General features: G+C 39.5%; 2 protein-coding genes across 3 annotated transcripts in view; both read left to right on the forward strand.

Annotated features, from left to right (window-relative positions):
- The window catches only part of LOC140247687 (amphiphysin), a 99,349-nt gene that overhangs the window by 76,669 nt on the left and 3,263 nt on the right, over nucleotides 1-19,417 (forward strand). The window contains exons 15-21 of one of the 2 annotated variants that reach the window (XM_072327528.1): nucleotides 2,563-2,595; nucleotides 3,940-3,990; nucleotides 6,903-7,019; nucleotides 11,798-11,854; nucleotides 15,787-15,936; nucleotides 16,911-17,168; nucleotides 18,828-18,929. In XM_072327528.1, the coding sequence (XP_072183629.1) occupies nucleotides 2,563-2,595; nucleotides 3,940-3,990; nucleotides 6,903-7,019; nucleotides 11,798-11,854; nucleotides 15,787-15,936; nucleotides 16,911-17,168; nucleotides 18,828-18,929 (768 nt within the window). The remainder of the gene's footprint in view (nucleotides 1-2,562; nucleotides 2,596-3,939; nucleotides 3,991-6,902; nucleotides 7,020-11,797; nucleotides 11,855-15,786; nucleotides 15,937-16,910; nucleotides 17,169-18,827; nucleotides 18,930-19,417) is intronic. The other variant, XM_072327529.1, reaches the window with a different exon arrangement.
- On the forward strand, nucleotides 127-2,139 carry LOC140247688 (uncharacterized). Its single transcript, XM_072327530.1, has one exon. The coding sequence runs from the start codon at nucleotides 256-258 to the stop codon at nucleotides 2,035-2,037; it is 1,782 nt and encodes a 593-aa protein (XP_072183631.1). The 5' UTR covers nucleotides 127-255; the 3' UTR covers nucleotides 2,038-2,139.

Consider the following 19,417-nt stretch of genomic DNA (forward strand, 5'->3'; position numbering starts at 1 on the left):
GTTTTTTGTTTTGTCTATCAATGCTGCTCTTCTAGATTGCAGTCTACTACCTCCAAATGTCACAAGCCACATAGCTTTTCCTTAAACTGCTTAATTTAGTCACTTTCATTCTTTAAATTAAAATTACTCTAGTAAAATATAAATCTTGTGTTTTCTCATCAAGTCCGCCTTTATCTTTTTCATCTTGTGTTTTTTCTTTGCTTTTCTGTCTGCTTAAAGCCTGATTCTTCAAAAAGTCTTTCCCTGTGTAACCTCATGGAGGAAATCCCAAACAGTGGGTCATCAGAAGATGTTAACAGATCCCAAACTGATCTAGGTTCACTCAACTGGGGCCTAGATGTTAGCACACCCAGTGTCAGCCAGGAAATTACTACAGGTGGTTCTTTGCTTTTCCCTGGGGCAGAGCAAACCTCAAGCGAATCCATGGGTATTCTACCTGCTAGTGTTTGGCCTGCTGTAGGTCAGCAGGAGGATGCTGCACCAGGGTCTGCTTCAGAAAGTGAAAACCAGAGGACTTCGCTGGAGGACCTGATGGATGCTAAGAATGTCCCATGGGAAGATGTGGCAACCAGTCAGCATTTAGAGAACATAACAGGTTTTGAGACACCTATCCTGGGAACTGATAGCTTGTTGGATAAACCCCTCCCATGTGATGTGCAAAAGGAAGAGGAAAAGCACGAGGAAGAAGAATCTCTGTGGGCAGGTGTCAAGCCAAGTGAAAAGGTAGAGAATGGAGCTGTTAACTACAAGGAGGTAGAAAGTACAGAGGAAATGGAAGAGCAAGTTGGTGAAATGGAAGGAAATAGTGAGGCAGAGCTTCGTAAGTGCTTAGCTAAGTCAGAGTATGAAACTGCAGTCAGCACTGAGGTAGACAGTTTACATGAGTTGGAAGTTAGCACTGGGGAAGCTGGAAAAGATAGTGTTGCTAATCTAGAAATCCCTAGGGAAAAAGAATTCAAAGGAGTAAACACCACTGAGGAAACAGATTCAGAAAAAACGTTATTGAGCACACAGTTGGAAGATGGGAACAAAGTAGTAGTGGGCAGCTGTAAAACTACAGAAGGCACTGGCAATGAACCTGAGAGTGTCTTTGGTATCTGGAATCAGGACCATGAAACAATATTTGAGGATGGCTTAAACCAAGCTGACAATGTTACTGGACAGAATACATCCACAGAGGGAATAAGTGTGATGGTCTCTGACCACACAGAAAAGGACCACACAAATACTGGAAACATTCTTTGTGATGCTGAATTATTCAGTGCAGAAGAGTCTGGTAAAGAAGCCGAAGACAGTAGTATCAGCATCCTCCCAAATGGTAGTGCCACCAATGAAAGTCAAGCTGCTGCTGACAAAGATTGCCCTCAAGAATGGGCTTCGATGCTTGAAACACCTCATGTTACTAGCACAATCTGTGGTAATCCTGGCCTAGATAATAGAGAAGACCAAATGACAGGTAGGGCAGCAGCAGCAGCCACTGAAGAGCATCCTCATAGCAGTAGTATTCCTGAAACCTTGGAAACAGACCCCTGGCTGGCCAACTGGGATCCAACAGTTACTAGTGATTCCTGGGGGTTTTCTAATATGTCGGATGGCCAAGCCAATGGACTAGATAATTGGCCTTTTTTCCCCAAGCAGCAAGATTCAGAGGAAGGTAACATAGAAAATACTTGGTTAGGCATTAGTGATAAGTGGTCTACACAGGACCTGGGAGGGACTGATAACATCTGGGGAGAAGTAAATGTAAGCACAAGCAATATAAATCAGGAGGAACCAATAAAACAAGGTTTGCCTGGGGAGCAGGAGAGTGTTAGCAATGCTGGACGTAGCAATGAGATAGTTAGACCCGTGGCTCTGTTTCAAATGGGAAATTCCCGAAATGCTAGCACCGAGAGTTCAACTAGTCCTAAAGACAATGAGACCAACAACTCAGATTTATCTGAAGATGAAATTGCTAACCGGAGATATGGATTGTTGTACCAGGAAATTGAGGCTGATAAAGAAGAGGTACCTACCCCAGTGTGTAGCCTAGTCTAGACAAAGAGTTCCTTAGGTCATGCATAACCTTGTCGTTTAAAACCAATCCATCTGTGTGTTTCCCGCTACCCCTCCTAAGCCCTTACAATTCTTTTTCGAAAAGTTGTCGCTCAGCTGTTCATAGTGTGGTGCCCTTCAGCCATGTAATGAAGCAGGCTGACAAAAATGCATTTCAAAAAGGTGAATGAAGCTTCACACTGTGAAGGCACATGGTGTCTCACAGCTTTTATACTTTATATGTATAATTTTAAATGCATCTACAGTCGTTTTTTTCTTCTTATAAAAATAATTAAATCACTCCGCTTTTTGTTTTCGTTTTGGTGTTCTCTTTAAGCCTGTGAAATCTGTTATCAAATAGCACTGTCATCAAGTATCTTTTCTGCCTTGCCCTTCCTTTTGTTATTATTTATTTTTATTTTATTTTTTAATGTCTGGCCTATTTTTATTTTGCAAATAGAAATGTTTTATCCATGTTCTCATTTAGTAAACAAATCATACTTTGTTCTGATTTTCACTTCTACTTAGGCATCCAGCACTGCATTTAATGGATTTGCACAGGTAAGAAACAAGCAAATTTTGAGAGTTTTTTTCTGTTCTGTTGTGAAGAGATTAAGACTATCTGCACAGTTTTGAAAACTCTGCTCTACAGACCAGCTGCACAATAATGTCACGATGACACAAATCCTAAACTTGTCTGCCCTCAGAAGGTATTCCCAGATGTTCCTAGAAGATTGCTAGTATTCTTGGTACTCTTGGCCTAACTGACTTTAATTGGAAAACTCCCACTAGCTTAGCAGGACTGTCTTCTTATTTTCCATATTAAAGAACTGAATTCTTATTTTTATTGCTCTCTTTTTTGGATCTCAAAATCCTGGCTTCCTCATAGCTTTCACACATGTTCAGTGACTCTAAGTATTTATGTGTTTATATATGAAATGAGCCTTATTTGTTTCTGCAGCTTTGTTTTCATTTAAAATATGTTTTACTCTGTGAATTAAATCTGAGTTATTTACTGCTGTGATAATGCTGAGAATCTGCAGGAGGCACTGCAGCAGTGCGGTACATGTTTACACTCTCAAATTCCAGGGCCACCATCGCAGGTGATAATGCAGATAATCTGGGGCCTTCTTAAATTCCAGCAGCCTTTCAGAGACTGGTGTCCCCACAGCATACTCTGTACACCATTTTTTAGATATGCACACAAAAAAGCTGGGCATCTGCAAGGCGGAAAAAAAGTCCTTCAGTGCTTATTAATTTTGCTACAGGCCTTTTGCATTAGTAAATTATTCAGAGGGAAGGGCTAAATTACAAAACTGACACCACTTTCTCTAAGGGAAAGCGTTCACCTTGGAGTGAAATAAAAATTTCATCCTTCCCACCCTCATGGTAGGAATAAACATATGCATTTTCAGAAATAACTGTTTCTGAATAAGATGTTTGAAAATTTGTTCCTGGCTTCCATGTCTTATTAATGCATATAAGACTTCACATCTCTTATTACTTAGCAGTGCATGTGCTATTCAACTAAAAGCCCAGAATCAAGAAGATGTGTAAGTAACTTACAGCTAGTGTACTCCCTATGCACTTGCAATCTGGAAAAATAAAGTTTTGGCATTCACTATTTAGAAGTGCAGTGTGCCTGACGCAAAGTCCTTGCAATTCACTTGTGTTCAGTGACGGAGTCTTCGCTGATTTGAATAACTTAAAACATTTTAAAATCATGGAACGCGTTTGAAGAAGGAAGGTCTTTAATATTAATATTCATACCTATTTAGATTATCGTTTTTCTATCTAAATTCAGTTACTGATAGTTATGCCTGAGTAAGCCATAAAAAATATGTCTTTCTAGATACATCCCATATCAAATATTGTTGCTTCATTTTTTTTGTTTTCTATATCTAGGATACCGCTGCATTTACTGTGCAATCAAATGAGAATGTGACAGAGACTCTGGTAAGTGGTGGATTTTACTTCCTTTCTACATGTTGTGTAAAAAAAAGGGTACTGTTTTTTTTTTTTCTTTGTACAAAAATATTTGCTCCTTTGTACAAATGTGTGTTTTCCATCCTCTAATTCATGAAATCTTAACCTAAAAGAATAGGTGGGTATGGCATTGTAGCTATAAATCTTTACTTTCTGAAAGTCCTTCACAAGGATAGCACTGCAGAAAAAAGAAAAACAGGATGCCCTCTTTATATATACTTCTAATTTTTGAAGGTATAGTCAACATAACAGCAAAAATGAGTACTGTGATTTAATGTACAGCAAGGAAGTGCTCAAATTCAATGTTGTTATACCTTCCTCTAATATTACTACAACTTTATCTATCTTGCACATTTTATTAATAGTAGGTACAGTCTTTTAAGGGGTGGGAATATTGTTGAAAGTGATCATGCTTTGGTGGTTTCTTAGTTTCTATTACTGTCTGTGGTTAGCCTGAATTAAGGATATGGAGTAGCATCATTGCTGGATGAATGCTACAGTCACGTAAGAGCAGAAGAATGATACTGAATATGTTAGTTTTATATGCCTCTTGTGGTGTCTGTGTTTAGAATGGTTACTGAATACTGTTAGAGCATTTTTGGTATTTTTATTTGTAGCTCAAATGTGGTAAGTAGTTTAAAGACTGCTTGTCCACAAGTGACTCCAAGAACATCAGTACAATCTGCGTTATAACATATTACCTGTGATTTTAAGCCTGAAAGTTTCTTCCAGTAATAAGCCCCAGGAAACTCATTAGCCATCTTAACTGGGATAAATCTGTCTTTTGTTTCTCATTTCAATCATGTTTTTTCCTTGTCAAATTCCTTGGAACTAGTATTATCACACGAGACAGACTTCTGCACAGCGTGGTATAATATAATGAATGTTTCTTTATTCTATGCCAAATCCTGAAGGTCTTGCTTAGGCAGACTTCTCTATAAGTCATTAAGAATAAGCCTGCCAAAGGAATATGTGAGAAAAGAACTGAAAGGATATGTTTTGGTTTGGTGGTGGGTTTTTTTATTTTGTTTTGTTTTCTGAAAAATATCAGAGAAAAGATTTTAATATTTTTAAGAATTTCACAGAAGCTGTCTCTTCATTACAGAAGACATTCTAACCATCTGCATCTTATCAACTGCAAAGCAGCTAAATAGCTTTTGAGGCTCATATTATGCTGAGCAATTAGTTCATGGCAAATTAATCTACTGAGGTTATTTTATCTGGTTGAGTCAGCCATCTTTATAAATGGAATATGCTGAGCATAGCTTGCACTTCTCTCCTTTACTGTGTATGTATTTGCAAGGTTATGTCTCTAGCAGAAGTAGTTCTTTTGCTGGGAGCTGTTTTGCTACAGGCCCAAACATCTTGCAGGACTGGTGATGTTTACTAGATACACTCACTAAAGAACAAGCATAGGCCAGAATTTTAAAGGGTAGGAATTCCAGAAGCATGGCTGCTAAACAGATGCTTTGTAGGTGATTGAGATCTCAGAAAGAAATAAGCATTAAAAAGAAACCAGGGATGACTTTTTTTTTTTTCTTTTTTTTCACTCCAAAGTTAGTGAGGCACTGGAACAGGCTGCCCAGTGAAGCTCTGGGTACCTCTGGATGGTGGTCATCCTGATCTAACAGGTGGCCCATAACAGAGGGATTGGAACTGAATGCTCTTTAGGGTCCCTTCCAATTCAAGCCATTCTGCAGAATTCATGCAGTCAGTACTTGCCTATGTATATGTGAAAACAGATTGAGTCTGCAAATTGTTTCCTACTTTCAGCAGAGAAGGGACCATTTTGTCTGAAAACAATTGAAATTAGAAGGACAGGGGATAATTTTAAAAAATCATATTTGAAGCCAAAATTTGGGACTTTCTTCACTTTGCCCTCACTTTCTAGAGCATTTCTTAGCAAACTGATTGCTTCTCCCCCATTTCTGCTGCTGCTTTCAGTAACATAAGAAGCTAGCACTCTCTTTGCAGTGGAGGCATATAGGACTGACTCAGTTTATGTACAGGACTCTGAGGATGAAGATGCTCTGTAGATTAGTAATTAAATTAATTAATTAGTAATGTAAAGCTGTCCTCTTCCCAGCAAAGCCCTGTGGTAATGAGTCTGCCAGGAGTGGAAAAGCAGAATGGAGTTCCCATTCCCTTCTTTCCTCTGCACTATCATATGCTCCTCAACAATTTTTTTGGGTGTCCTGGTGGATGACAGGTTGGCCAGCAGTGTGCCCTTATGGCCAAAAAGGCCAATGGCATTTTAGGGTATATTAAAAAGAGCATGGCCAGCAGGTCAAGGGAGGTGATCCTCCCCCTCTACTCTGCTCTGGTAAGGCCTCATCTGGAGTACTGTGTCCAGTTCTATGCTCCCCAGTACAAAAAAGACAGGGATCTCTTGGAAAGAGTCCAGTGGAGGGCCACAAAGATGGTGAAAGGCCTGGAGCATCTCCCCTATGAAGAAAGGCTAAATGAACTGGGTCTGTTTAGCCTTGAGAAAAGAAGACTGAGAGGGGACTTGATCCAGGTCTATAAATATCTGAGGTGTGGGGGGCAAAGTGGCAAGGCCAGACTCTTTTCAGCAGTGTGTGGAGAGGACAAGGGGAAACAGACAGAAACTGGAGCATAGGAAGTTCTGCACTAATGTGCGCAAGAACTTCTTTACAGTGAGGGTCATGGAGCACTGGAACAGGCTGCCCAGGGGGGTTGTGGAGTCTCCTTTTCTGGAGATATTCAAGACCCACCTGTACACCTACCTGTGTGACCTGGTGTAGGGATCCTGCCTTGGCAGGGGGGTTGGACTTGATGATCTCTGGAGGTCCCTTCCAACCCCTACAATTCTGTGATTCTGTGATTTTTCCCGTTTACTTAAAAAATCGATAAAACAAAAGACTGAGGCTGAAGAAGCTCCTCCTGGGGAACTCAAGGTCGAGGAACCCCCTACTGCTGCTGTTGTGGAAAAGGAGGCCACCCCTGCTGAGCCAGATGAGCCAACAGAGCAGGCTGCGGTGAGTGATCTGTACCCCATGCCCATCTTGTAGCCTCATCTGAGCCATCTCGCATCACAGTGAATGTGCCTGCTGTATTTCAGCCATCCTCTCCATTCCTCATCATGGCTATATTTTTCAGCACCCAGCTGTGTCACAGCATGCCTCTCCAGCAACACTTTCTCCTTTTGGTCCTAAAATGTCATTCCTCTTAAGACTGGCATTTTATCTGGAAGCTCACCTGAATGGTTGTGGTTTCACAGGAAGTAACAAGTCAGTGCAGAGCATCAACAAAAGGCTTATCAGATATGCAGATACTGTAGCATTGCATGGATCTGTCTGTGAAGCTGATTGTGTTTCACATTCCTGCTAGTGGCAATGGCTCAGGCACTACAAGCCTGATTGTGACGTTTATTGCTGACCACAGGTTGGTTAATGTCATTAACATGGGGGATCAGCATTAGGAAAGCATACAAACAGAACTGAGGAATGGCTTGGAAATGGTATGAAGCCCCACTTAACCATTGTCAGGTTGGTTGTTTGCTGGTGGTGTTGGATCACTGCAAAATCCACTCATGATACCACACAAACTGTCTTCAGCAGGAGGTTCTGGAGTACAGCTGTAGTTTAAAGAACTTCTCAAAGACAGATAGATGATTTTGTCTTGTTAGTTCCAACTGTGTCACTGGATTAAAAACTGGTATCAAATTTGGATGATATGGAAAAGCAGGCTGAGCTTTAGTTGCAGCACCCACCTAGTTATCATTTCTCCCTTGCTCCTATCTTCCTAATGGAGTAAAAACAGTATGTTCTAGGTGGAAATGGGTATAGTTTTTGGCATGCTGTTCTGGAGAACTTTGAGGGAGAGGGAGGATGATCCCTGGTTTTGTCTAATTCTTTCTATTCGCTGTGGATTCCTACCTGTGGAAGCAGCAGCATAATGGTTAGAGGAAAGCAATTCCAGTGTGTTCCCTAGAATTATGAATTGAATCTGATTCTAATTAAAAATTGAATATTGAATATGTTTAATTTTAATTTCTTGTTCATGTCCATAGCAAACACTAGAGCAAGTGACCTCCTATAATAACATACTCAAACAAAGGCCCCATGGTCTGCAGAAGTCAGGCTTTTCCCTTATGCGTGTTCTCTTTTCTGTTGATATAAATCACTGTAATAACTTGTCAGCTCTGTAGTAAAGCAAGCAATGAAACTGACAATCTGAAGCACATTGTTCTGTCAGACTGTTGTTGAAAATCCTTCATGGTTAGACGGAGTAAATTTGATGGTTTGGAATAAAGAAGAAAGAAAGGATAGTGAGTAGAGGAAGGATGGGACATCAGTCATTGGTCAGGAGATCTCTTCTAGTAACTGAGGGGCAGTAAATAAAGTGAAGAACAGATATCAAAGAAGCTTAAAAGGTTGTTTCTGTATGGATTGAATTTGTTTTTGGTTTGTTTTTGTTTTTTTTTTTCTGTAAAGATTTCATGAAGGAAAGACAAATTGTGATGGAAGTACTTTTTCTAAAAGGAAGCCAACCTTTTCTTGTACTAAGACAAAGTTCTAAAATCTTCAGTGTCTGAGGTGCTAACTAAATGACAGGATGGGGTGTGCAGCAGACTCGTCCATTCATTGGCCTTTTTTATGACCTGTTTTGCTGCCTGACTGTTGCTGAGGCATTCTCAGTCTGTGTTCTTTCGTGCTCCAAATGGCTGCCAAGCTATTGGGAGTGGGGAGAGAAAGACAGTGTGAGAGGTGGGCAATTTAGTAGCAATCCAGGAGGAAAGTCATAGGCATTAAGTTAGACAGTTTTTACTAGGTTTATTTTCATTTTTTGTCACCTTTAGAATACAAAGTTGTCTTTACCAATTTGGAAGAGCTGTCTAGGAAAATAAGCTAAATGTTGATTTCTTAAAGATTTGGAAGTAGAATCATTCTTCATTTGTCTCTGAGGGGCTGTTGTTCCAGTATTGCTTTCCTGGACTTGCAAAGAAGAGTCTTGAGCATTAGTATTAACGACAACCATGATCAAAGCTAAGGAAAATTTCAGAGTTGCAAAATATGAAAACATGTCATTTCTCAGCAGCGGTTCAGCATTCCTTCACTTTATGAGTGGTGACTTAGTTGAAAGTGGTGTGGAAAGAGATTTATAACATATATCTGACAGGAATCTTTAATTGATTTTAGTAATTTCAAGTTTGTGGTGACAGCCACTAATCAGCACAGTTTTTCTGTGGTAAACTGTCAAACCACATTAATTCAGAGAATGTATGGCATTCATTAGCTGTTGAAGGAGCTTTGAGTAAATTTTCTGGTAGGGCTTTCATTTAAATTGAGGAGAGAGTAGTCCAGAGGATAGGGTACAGTTCCCTGTTCAGAAGTTTTGGGTTCTGTTACTTAATCTGCCCGAACAGTATTGCCAAACACTTCATTCCAAGAGCTCATCATAATTGCTACATGGAATCTTATTACATGTTCTTGTCTTGGTCCATTGGTGCCACAGGGCAAATAAAATTTCTGTTAGATGCTGGCAACCATTGATTTTGGTTACAGATAATAAAATGTTTCACAATTAAAGGGACAGAATCACCACAATGGTAAAAAGTCTTGATTCCTAGCTGATCAAAAGATCAATGCTGCTAATTTTACTAGTACAAAATAATCCTTAAGAAGTAAGGGGAACTCTCCTTACTTTTCTCTTTCCCACAAAATCTGCTTCCAGTTATGCTTTAAAAGAGCCCTCATTTAAAAGTGTATGTATGAATGCATCAGCTTTTGTAACAAGGCCCAAGCTGTAAGCTTGATTGATGAAATTCTTATGGGAGAGAATTTCCAAGTTACTGATAAGAGTAGGGACAAACACATTCCTGACATAGAACAGTGCTCATTTCTGAAGGCAAATTGACTTCTAAATACAGCTTATGGAAGAAATTCGACACTTTTTAATATTAAAAGTCAGGAAAGTGTTTGTGAACCAACTTGCCATTGCCAATAGACAGATAGCTTTTATGAGGCAATGTTTATCTCTCCTGTTTAAAAAATAAATAAATAAATAAAAGAGCAATATGCTGTAGCAAGCATGCATGCTTTGCTAGAGTAAGAAGTAATTATATTTTGCAGTTGAAACTTGTGGGTTTTTTTTTCTGTTTAGCCTCTTCTAAAATTAACGCAAAAATCAGGACTTCACAGCATGGTCTGTCAGCTTGAAAGAAGAATTATTCCTATATATATAAAAGAAAATGTTATGTAACATTGTAATTTTAACAGGATAAAGCTGTGAGGGGTTTCCATGGTAATGCTGCTGTCAGCAACTGCCTTGCCCTGGCATCTGGACATGTCTGGGTCTTATGAGGTGACTGCAGGCAATACTGGAAGATTAGATTAGAAAACACATGAGTGATGTGAAGTTTGGATATAACTCAGCATCCTTTTATTACAAAAAGTAACATGCAAGCATTTCAGTTGAAACTTGTAGAAATTTTGGTGTGGCAGGTGTGTGGAGGCAGTTAATTGGAGACTGAGCACTTGAGGTTTTATCACAATTGCTAAGGATGGCAGTCTGATCTACCACACATTCAAATAGATTTGCATGACTTGTCTTCACCCTTTCAGGGCTTTTGAAAAATGTGACCTAGATATGTGTGCAATGCAGCCTCAAAATTTATTAGTGAAAGAGATTTCTATAAGGGTGCTTAAATTTACTTTTCCTCTGAAAAGCATCTTTAGAAATATCCTGCAATCTTCAAGAAGCCAAGACTGAGCAGAAGAAAAAACCACTTCCAACTATTCCAAATGAGACATGAATTATAGCTGGTTTAACTGTTTCTTGGCCTGAACTTGACCTGAAACTCTTGATTTAGGCCGAGCAATAGCCAAAACTGAATCCATGCTCAAGCAGAAGAGATGTTGCCGACTAAATCCCAAAATGCTACAGTAGAATTGGAAACCAGCAGGGGCACAACTGTCCCCTGTTTTGGAAATTGTCCCTTTTTTCCTCTTTTCCAAAACCTGGAACTCATGCAGTTTTACAGCTTCTGTAGAAAAGGACCTTATGTTAGATATCATCTGTGCTGTAAAAAGTATTATTTGGGATTGCTGTTCAGAGCAATTGATCCCTTGAACATCTTCATGGGTGCCAGATTTAGAAAGCCACTGACACATGTCTAATGTTTTAAATGTCAGGCACCCACTGCATGTACAACTGAGTATGGACCTAGAGAAAAGTGATTCTGCAAAAACTGATGAACTTTGTGACCTTTGAACAATCCCCTTAAATGTGTTGCAGTCCAACGTGTGTGGAAGAAGTGTTTTAGAAAGTTTTCCCGGAAACTGGTGAGTTACAGGGGCAGCAGCAGGTTAGAATGGGAACATTCTGAGTCTTGGGTGGGAGAAATTTGAGGCATCTGGAAAACTGTAAGGTCAGCAGCGTTTTGGGTCATTGCTTAATAAGAAATTCATTCACTATGGAGCTATTATGAGAATACTGATAGCAAAAGTAAATAAAATTGACATTAGCACTTCCAGTGCGGGGACCATTTTATAATTAACAGGCTTTATTTCTCATGGTTGTTTTTTTCTTTGTTTGTTTTTATTATTTCTTTAAATTGTGTAGCTACTTTTATTTCAGATATATAGCAGCAAGAATCGTTCCACTCACTGTATACTAACCCATTTAGTTCCCACCATTCATTTCATTGCATCCCATACATGCCATTCTTCCAATAAGCTTGATTAATGCCAATTTCTCTGCAGTCATTCCCTCAGCACAAGTAAGATGATGACCATGTTTCCTCTTTATACAGGACAGTATCGAGGCAGGGGATAAGGAGACAACAGGAATTGCTGAGAAAGAGAGCGAGGTACATATGAACAGCCTCAGGAATACGGTTTTGTTTTAATATTTTCAAGAGAAGTATGGCAAAAATATATATGTGTCATTTGCATGTTATCAGTATGCAATCAATACAATATGACTGTGACCAAGCTGTGATACCAGAATTTTTCTCACTCAATGCAAGACCTACCTTAGAAACTGACTGTTGGAGCACTATAGACTGATATATATATTTTGGGACAGAAAACAATACAGATCTGTGAACAGAAAGTGGAATAATGCTGTCCATATTGACATTTGTGGTAAAGTGAGAATATGCTGCATAGATTCACAGTACCTTTACATTTTCCTTGATTTCGTTTGCCTAGGCTTCCTCTATATATAGGTAAATTACAAAGCAACTGAAAAACTCAGAGACATAATTTCTCTTTAGGTGAGCATGTTGAAATCTAAGGGTTGTATAGTTGTATTTTGCTTGTATAAGATAAGACACTATGAATCCTTTTGTACAAAATTGAAATTGTGGTGTTTAAGTGTGCACGGAGAGCAGCACAGGAAGAAGAGCTACATATTAAATGCAGGAAGAGAAGTATGGAATGAGAAAGAAAATGTTAATCCTCATTGGTAATTAGAATCTGTATCTCAAAGAGCTGATGAACTGTTTGGTTATGTTATTTATCTAAGTGACATAACATATACAGACAGATTATAAGCTGTTTTCTACTCATTTTGGTTTCACGGTAGGCTCAGTTGTCCAAGCTTGGGTTTGTTACACTGCTGTAAATAGGCATTAGCCCTCCTGGAATCTGGGATATGTCAATGGCTTTGAGTACCCTGTGTTGTACACAAGCGAGATTTGCATCCAGCAACTGTCCCTGCCAAGCAGCATGGCTAAGCCAGGTTGAGGTCCTGGCTGCTTTCTTCCCATAACCCATAGCCCCGACTCATTGGTGTCATACTCCTCACCACCCTGCAATGCAGTAGCCAGGGGAATTATGCTAACAAGTATGTACAGGATGGGAGAGGTAGATCAAACCCAGTTTCTGTGGCTATTGGTGTTGATGCACTGTAAAAGTGAGTTGCACTGCTTTACTAGCATTGTCTTATCACCACCAATTCTGGGCCAAGAAATTCCTTGCTATCCCCTGAGCACAAAGGCTAAGTCTTTGAAATGTATCTTTCCTCTGTTTTCCAAACTACATGCCCATGTTGAGGTCTTTTAGCTGTTAAGTTTAACCTGTTTAGAGGAGCAGTATTAGTGAATGCAGAAGAGATGCTGTCAGGGATCAAACTGTTTGCTAACATGATATCCTGGCTCCAGAGTAGGACTGTCCTTCTGAGGCAATTTTCATAACCAGTTCTTCACTATTACTCCAAAAGCCTTCCAAGACGTTACAAGCAATCGGTGCACTCACTAAAGCAGAATGATTAGATGATGATGTTATATTAGATGGTTTAGCTGTAATTATGGCTAACTGTCATAAAAATTACCTAGTCCTTTTCTAAATCAAGCTGTGGAGCAAATTCTTCAGCTCTGGAAAATTGGGAGAGCTCAGTGAGCTCCTCCCAGACCCCCAGCTGCTGACTCGGTAGCTTTCCTTCTCTTCCTGGCCTCATTCTTGCTGCTGCTGAATCTGTGGCATTGCACTGAGCTGACAGTGGTGTTAATTAGAGGATAATCCAACCGTGTGGATCAGCTGCATCCTGGGTAAAGAAGCATTCACTTTTACTGCAATTAAAAGTCAAGTGGTGCTTTTACCACAGCCTTTGTTATATTGGGTGTCCCTTGTTTTTTCTCCTGTGTGGCTGTACAAATTTCAGTAACACTGCTGTAGATAGCTGGTTTGGGATACTCTTAGACTGTGTAATGTTATGGGAAACAGATTTGTAGAATTGGTTCTCAATATGCAGACAAGAAATACCTGTAAGTATGTGGCCCATTGTAGCTAGGTGTGGGGTTCTTGATGTCCTGATTTCAGTGGAATTGAGCCTCCCTCTTCTTAGTTTTGTTTTGTTTTGTTTTTTCTTCTTAATCAAAGATATTTAATGCTAATAGTGAGATTCATTCAGCACTAGCACACATGCTTTTGTAAAAGCCATTTTTAAATTATCTATCTTGCTTTGGTTTTGTATTCTAAGTCTTGGAAAATATACATTTGTAAACTGTGCTGTACATTCAGTGAGTTACAGCTACAGGCTGTGAGAGCATCACCCGTTCGGTGCTGACTTTGAGAGCTGCCTCATGTAAATTAAAATTAACCTCCATAGTAAAAGAAAATTGGCTATACAAATCCAATAAATAGAAAAGAAATGTTGATCCTAATCACAACAGACAGCAAGATCAATTTCTGCAGCACGCTGTTAGAAGCACATGTTATAAAATCAATCTGATATGCATTCTGTTCCCCTTCTTTCATACTGGTCTCTTCCAAGGCTTTTAAATCCACCATTTATTTGAATACTAACCTGAGTCAAGACTGCTAAATTGGTAATACTCTGAGGCAGGCTTGCATGTCTTCCAAGTCTCCGGAGAAGATGTCAACATTTGTCCATGTCTTTTGATGTTGCTTCTGTTTGTGACAGAGCATCCTTCCCTAGCAGAATTTTCAGTTCAAGCTAAAGCTTCTCCAGTGATTTCTGCAAAATACTGGAGTATTTTCTGCCTCCAAGGACTGCAGAAGAATTTATTTATTGCATTAGCTAATATCAGTCCCTAGGAGTAGATAGCTAAAAAACAGTGACTGAAGAATGACCATGAACTAATGCAAGTAGTTCAGGTTGAGCTCAGATAGTCTCATTCATGGATGGAAAATCAAACTGAGAAAACAGCATCAGGCTGTTAACTGAAGATCAGAGATGTTACTGCTAAACATAGCTTAACATTGGTACATAGAAAAATAGTTTTTCTTTAGTGTTAAAAATTTCCTGAATTGGATTGACAGAATGTGTTGGGTTTTTTTTCACCATCCAAGCTCTGAGATGAATCTACTGTAAACTTAATTCAAGTATATTGCTGTAAACAAATACCACTATATACCAACACAAAAGTTAGTGTCATATATAAATTATCTCTACTGGAGGAAGGATTTAACACTGACCTTTAGGAAGGTACTTTTCTAACCATGTTTCAATAACTGAAATAAAATGTATACTGACTTTTCAACACAGTCTAACAACAAATGATTCATACATATCCAGTCTACTTAGATCTTTATTTGTGTTTCTTTCTTGTTTAAAATTGACCTGGCAATAGGCTAACATTTTCTGATATCTGATGACATCTGAAGATTTCTAACCTTTATCCAGCTGAAGAGTATATTTGCTTCAGCTAATATAGCCCAAGCTGCATATATGTGTTCAAAAGGAGTCTAATTAAAGCAATATTCTTGAAGGTAGTCCAGGTCTAGAGGCTGGAGACAGCAGCTGGAGAAGACTTGTAGCCTGTTCCCAAGAGCAGACTTTCACTAGCACAGTGGACCTCCCGACAGTTTGCCAAGCTTCAACTCACCATGAACCTGTGAGAAATTTCTCACACCGTACAGCTTGGAGGCAGTCAGCCCTGAGAATGCAGTCACATAACTGTTTCAGAGAGCAGTGGAAGTGGAAAGTGGCCATTGTATATGCGTGAGAAATAAGAGACAGTGAAAAACATATGAGCCTTTAGAAATTTTTCCTACACTAGCAATACCTGTCTGAAACTCTACTACATATTCACAGGAGGGTTTTGTAAATGTCCTTCTCCTTCCTGTTAATCAGTTTTGTTGTGCAAGTCTAACCCTGTGATCTCTACATGGTGTATCAGGCATGGGATGGCAGCCTCCAGCACTGCTCTCCCGGGTGGGTCAGGAGAAACCCCAATGAAACCAAAACCAGTGGCTGGCAGCACCTAAGGAGATCACAGAGCATAGGATATCTCCAGCTCATGTCCTGAAAGGTTTCTTTTTTTTTTTTTTGCAGGTGGTGAGTGCTGCAGATGGGGCAGCAGCAGTGGAAGACAGTGTGGTGGTGGCAGCAGGAGATGGTGAGGGTGCTGCTCCCACTGAACAGGAGGCTACTGCTGAAGGTGACAAACCTCAGGGAGAAGAAAAGGATGTCAATGTTTCTCAGGTACTTCATGTTGTTGTGTGGGGGAGCATCAGAGGGATCCAGCAGATCTTAGCACAGGCAAGGCTGATGCAGCTCCATGCCCCAGGGAACAACAAGCAGTGAGGATGAGCATGTATTCTTAGTTGATGCACACACAGAGCACACATAGACACGATATTTGTACATATGTACAAAGCCAGCCATGGAAATCATAGACAGACACATGGGGTACTTGCACAAACACAAACATTACCGGCAGCCTCATCATGCACACCTCTCTGGCTGAGCAGGATAGAGATCTACTAGTAAAAATATACATATTCTTATATACATTCTGATGTCATTCAAGTCCACTCACCTGAGTATCTCCAGTGGCTGGCACCTAGATCTCTCATGTAGCTGACAGATGGGCACACAGGCCCTTCAGTCCGTGATCTGACCCTAGTGCATACAAAAGCAAGAACAATAGACAGCCCTCACCCTGGAGAAGAGTTAGCAAGCAACATAATGAAAAGATTGGACAGACCACACTCATCAGGTGCAGGACATGGCCAGATAAACATTTGAACTATTCACTACTTACATGCAACCAGCCCATTTATCCTATTATCTATGCCTTTGTTGTCCCATACTTGTTCTTCACCAAATCACCGCAGTCTACCCACTGCTTTTGGTTTCTCCCTTAAACATCCCATAGTAAGTCCTGTGCAATAACATGTCCCATGACTCTTGGCAACAACCCCCCTCAGTCCTGAAGGTGCTCTAGGGTTTGTGGATATCACACCTGGACATTGGGACAGCCCTGAAAGAGGTCCAGATCACTTCTGCACCTTGTGCAGAAGCTCTTAGAACATTTACATTTCTGCACTAGTAATGTTCTCTGTCTTGATGTAAGAATCCCCCTAAAGTGGAAGGAAAGAAATGTGTTCTTCAACTTGAAATAAAGTACTAAATACTCTTGTGGTACTTTTGTTGTATTTTATTTCTTTTCCTAGGAAAAGGTCAGCAGCATTCCTTCAGTAGTAATAGAGCCAGCATCGAACAATGAAGGGGAAGGAGAAGAACATGATGTCATCATGAATGAGTCCAAAGATGCTGCAGCAGAGATGGGCACTCAGGGCACTGACAGTGAAACTTCCCAAGTTGGAAGTGAGCAGAAAGCAACTGAAGAAATCCAGACTGCACCTTCTCAAGATCAGCCTGTGTCAGCAGAAGACACAGCTTCTGACATGCCACCAGGCTTTCTCTTTAAGGTCTGCTTGTTTGTTCTTCTTTTAGACATCTTTTCAAATCCAGCTTCTCTGGATGTGTCTGAAAATCGAGGCATTATGATGGTTTCTTGATGGAAGGATGCCATGTTTCACAGCCACAGGCTTGCATGCTTGTACACTCACACAACCTTTGGTTGTGTTTTTTCTCCATACATGAAGTTTGAGAAATACATTTCCTGCACTTTGATTTTGTTGGTTATATCTTTTTGTAGCTGTAGGAATCATTAAAGTTCTCCTTTCATCTCACCAAGTCAGTACTGACAGTGAATCATTTAAGTAAAATTCCATTGCCAGAGATTCAGTCAGCAATATTACACAGTTGTATGCTAACAATACCAAAAATGGCATTTTTCTGGCCTGAGAATCTATAGTGGAGGTTCCAGCTCTATTGAAATCTATGGGACTTCAACAATTCACTGTAATGAAGTTGAAGTGTCATTTTATGTCTTAGTATTCATGTACTTACAAACTGCTAGGGTATTCAGACAGAAAGGTATAATGAAGCTTGAGGGAAATTCTCTCCTTGGCTGGCAAGACCCACAGGGTTTCCTGGTTCACAAGGTTCTTTTCAGTTCAGAATCACTGAATAGAAGAAATGCTCCTTGAGGATAGATGAATTTTATATGCTTCCTATTTTAATTTGCATACTTCAGACTAACTAGTCCCATAGCAGTCCATTCTTTCTGGTCTATTTTCATTGGTCAATATTTTCAGCAAACTGTGAGTTTGTTCAGCAAACATTAAGATTCGAGTGACCAGTATTGTGCAGTTTTGATGCAGACATGCTGCCACAGTTAATCTTTTGTTTTTATCATGCTTTTATTTTTTATCACACTTCCTTGAGTCAAACATAAATAAGAAGCAGCAGAATATATGACTGCCATCTGGTTCTTGATGCTGTATTATTTCATTATTGCAGTGTTTCCATGGAACTGGCTGTGCCTTTATGAAAACTAGGATAGTATCTCGCTTAAGGAGGTAGAGCTATTTAGTTAATATGGTCTGTTCACAACAGTGTACTAACCCCACAAATGTTTTAATAATCACCTCTTTGAAAGAGAGTAATTTTAGACATTCCTACCTGCCAGTAAGTGGAAGTTCTTTCCAGGACAAACAGGAGCTATGGTTCCCATTATTAACTTCTTTTATCATACATTGAAACTAGTGCTGTACATCTCACTCTACTTTTCCAGGGGTGTTTACAGCAAGAATAATATCTAGCAGCCGGCATAACTGAGGGTCTGAAATAACATTTCCTGTGATTCTTTTCCAAGATTAGTAGCAAAATCCTGCCATCCCTCTCCTCAGGTCTAGAAATGATAGTGGGAAATGAAAACAAGTTCCCTACACAGAGGGAATAATGTAACAGGACTTGTCCAAGAGGCAGTACTTGTGGGATTCTGCAACCTTGGGAAAGGATGTTTGGTTTCTTTTAGTAATTTCATGAAGATTTACTGAAACTATACCTGCTTCATAAACTATAAATAGAAACTTTGATGTGAATTGATGTTAACGTTAACAACTTGAATGTACATATCTACGACCATAAGTTTCCATAAAGAAAAAAGTGAAAAAGTACATTTTTCTCTTTTCGCAATGTCTCTATTTTGATCATTTCTGTGTACTTGGTATTTTCTTTAGGTTGAAGTCCTACATGACTTTGAGGCAGCTAACAGTGATGAGCTTAATTTAAAACGAGGGGATATTGTACTAGTAATTCCTTCTGAGACCACAGCTGATCAGGTAACAACATGATTATTAATTTCTTTTGTTAATGTTTCCCTTTGTCTCAGATTTCTTCTCACTTCTTATAGTTAATTTGAAATGTTGATTCAAAATGTCTTCACTGTTGGAAAACAACAACATTCTTATTTTATTCTTCTACTTGGTTTCATTTGTGACCAAACAGCACAGTTAACTAAACTGAAGTTGTAGGTGTGTGCTACAAAAAGGATCCAACTTCAGTATATTTTTCTAAGGCACTTTTACATTACTTTGTAGTGGATTTTATACAGGTCTCCATACACACATAGGCTTAATGCAGAAGATGGCTTACAAATTGTGCATCATGTTGCTATCATCTTGTTGTAACACTGAGTCAGAACTGTTTGTATGTTCCCCACATGATCAGAGCTTTTACATGAAGATATGGAGAAATAATGTACATTTGCACAGAGAGAGCACTGAGACTACACACAAACAGTTCTGTTCTGCAGCTAGATGGTACAGAG

Source organism: Excalfactoria chinensis, chromosome 2 (genome assembly GCF_039878825.1).
Source record: "Excalfactoria chinensis isolate bCotChi1 chromosome 2, bCotChi1.hap2, whole genome shotgun sequence".
NCBI lineage: Eukaryota > Metazoa > Chordata > Aves > Galliformes > Phasianidae > Excalfactoria > Excalfactoria chinensis.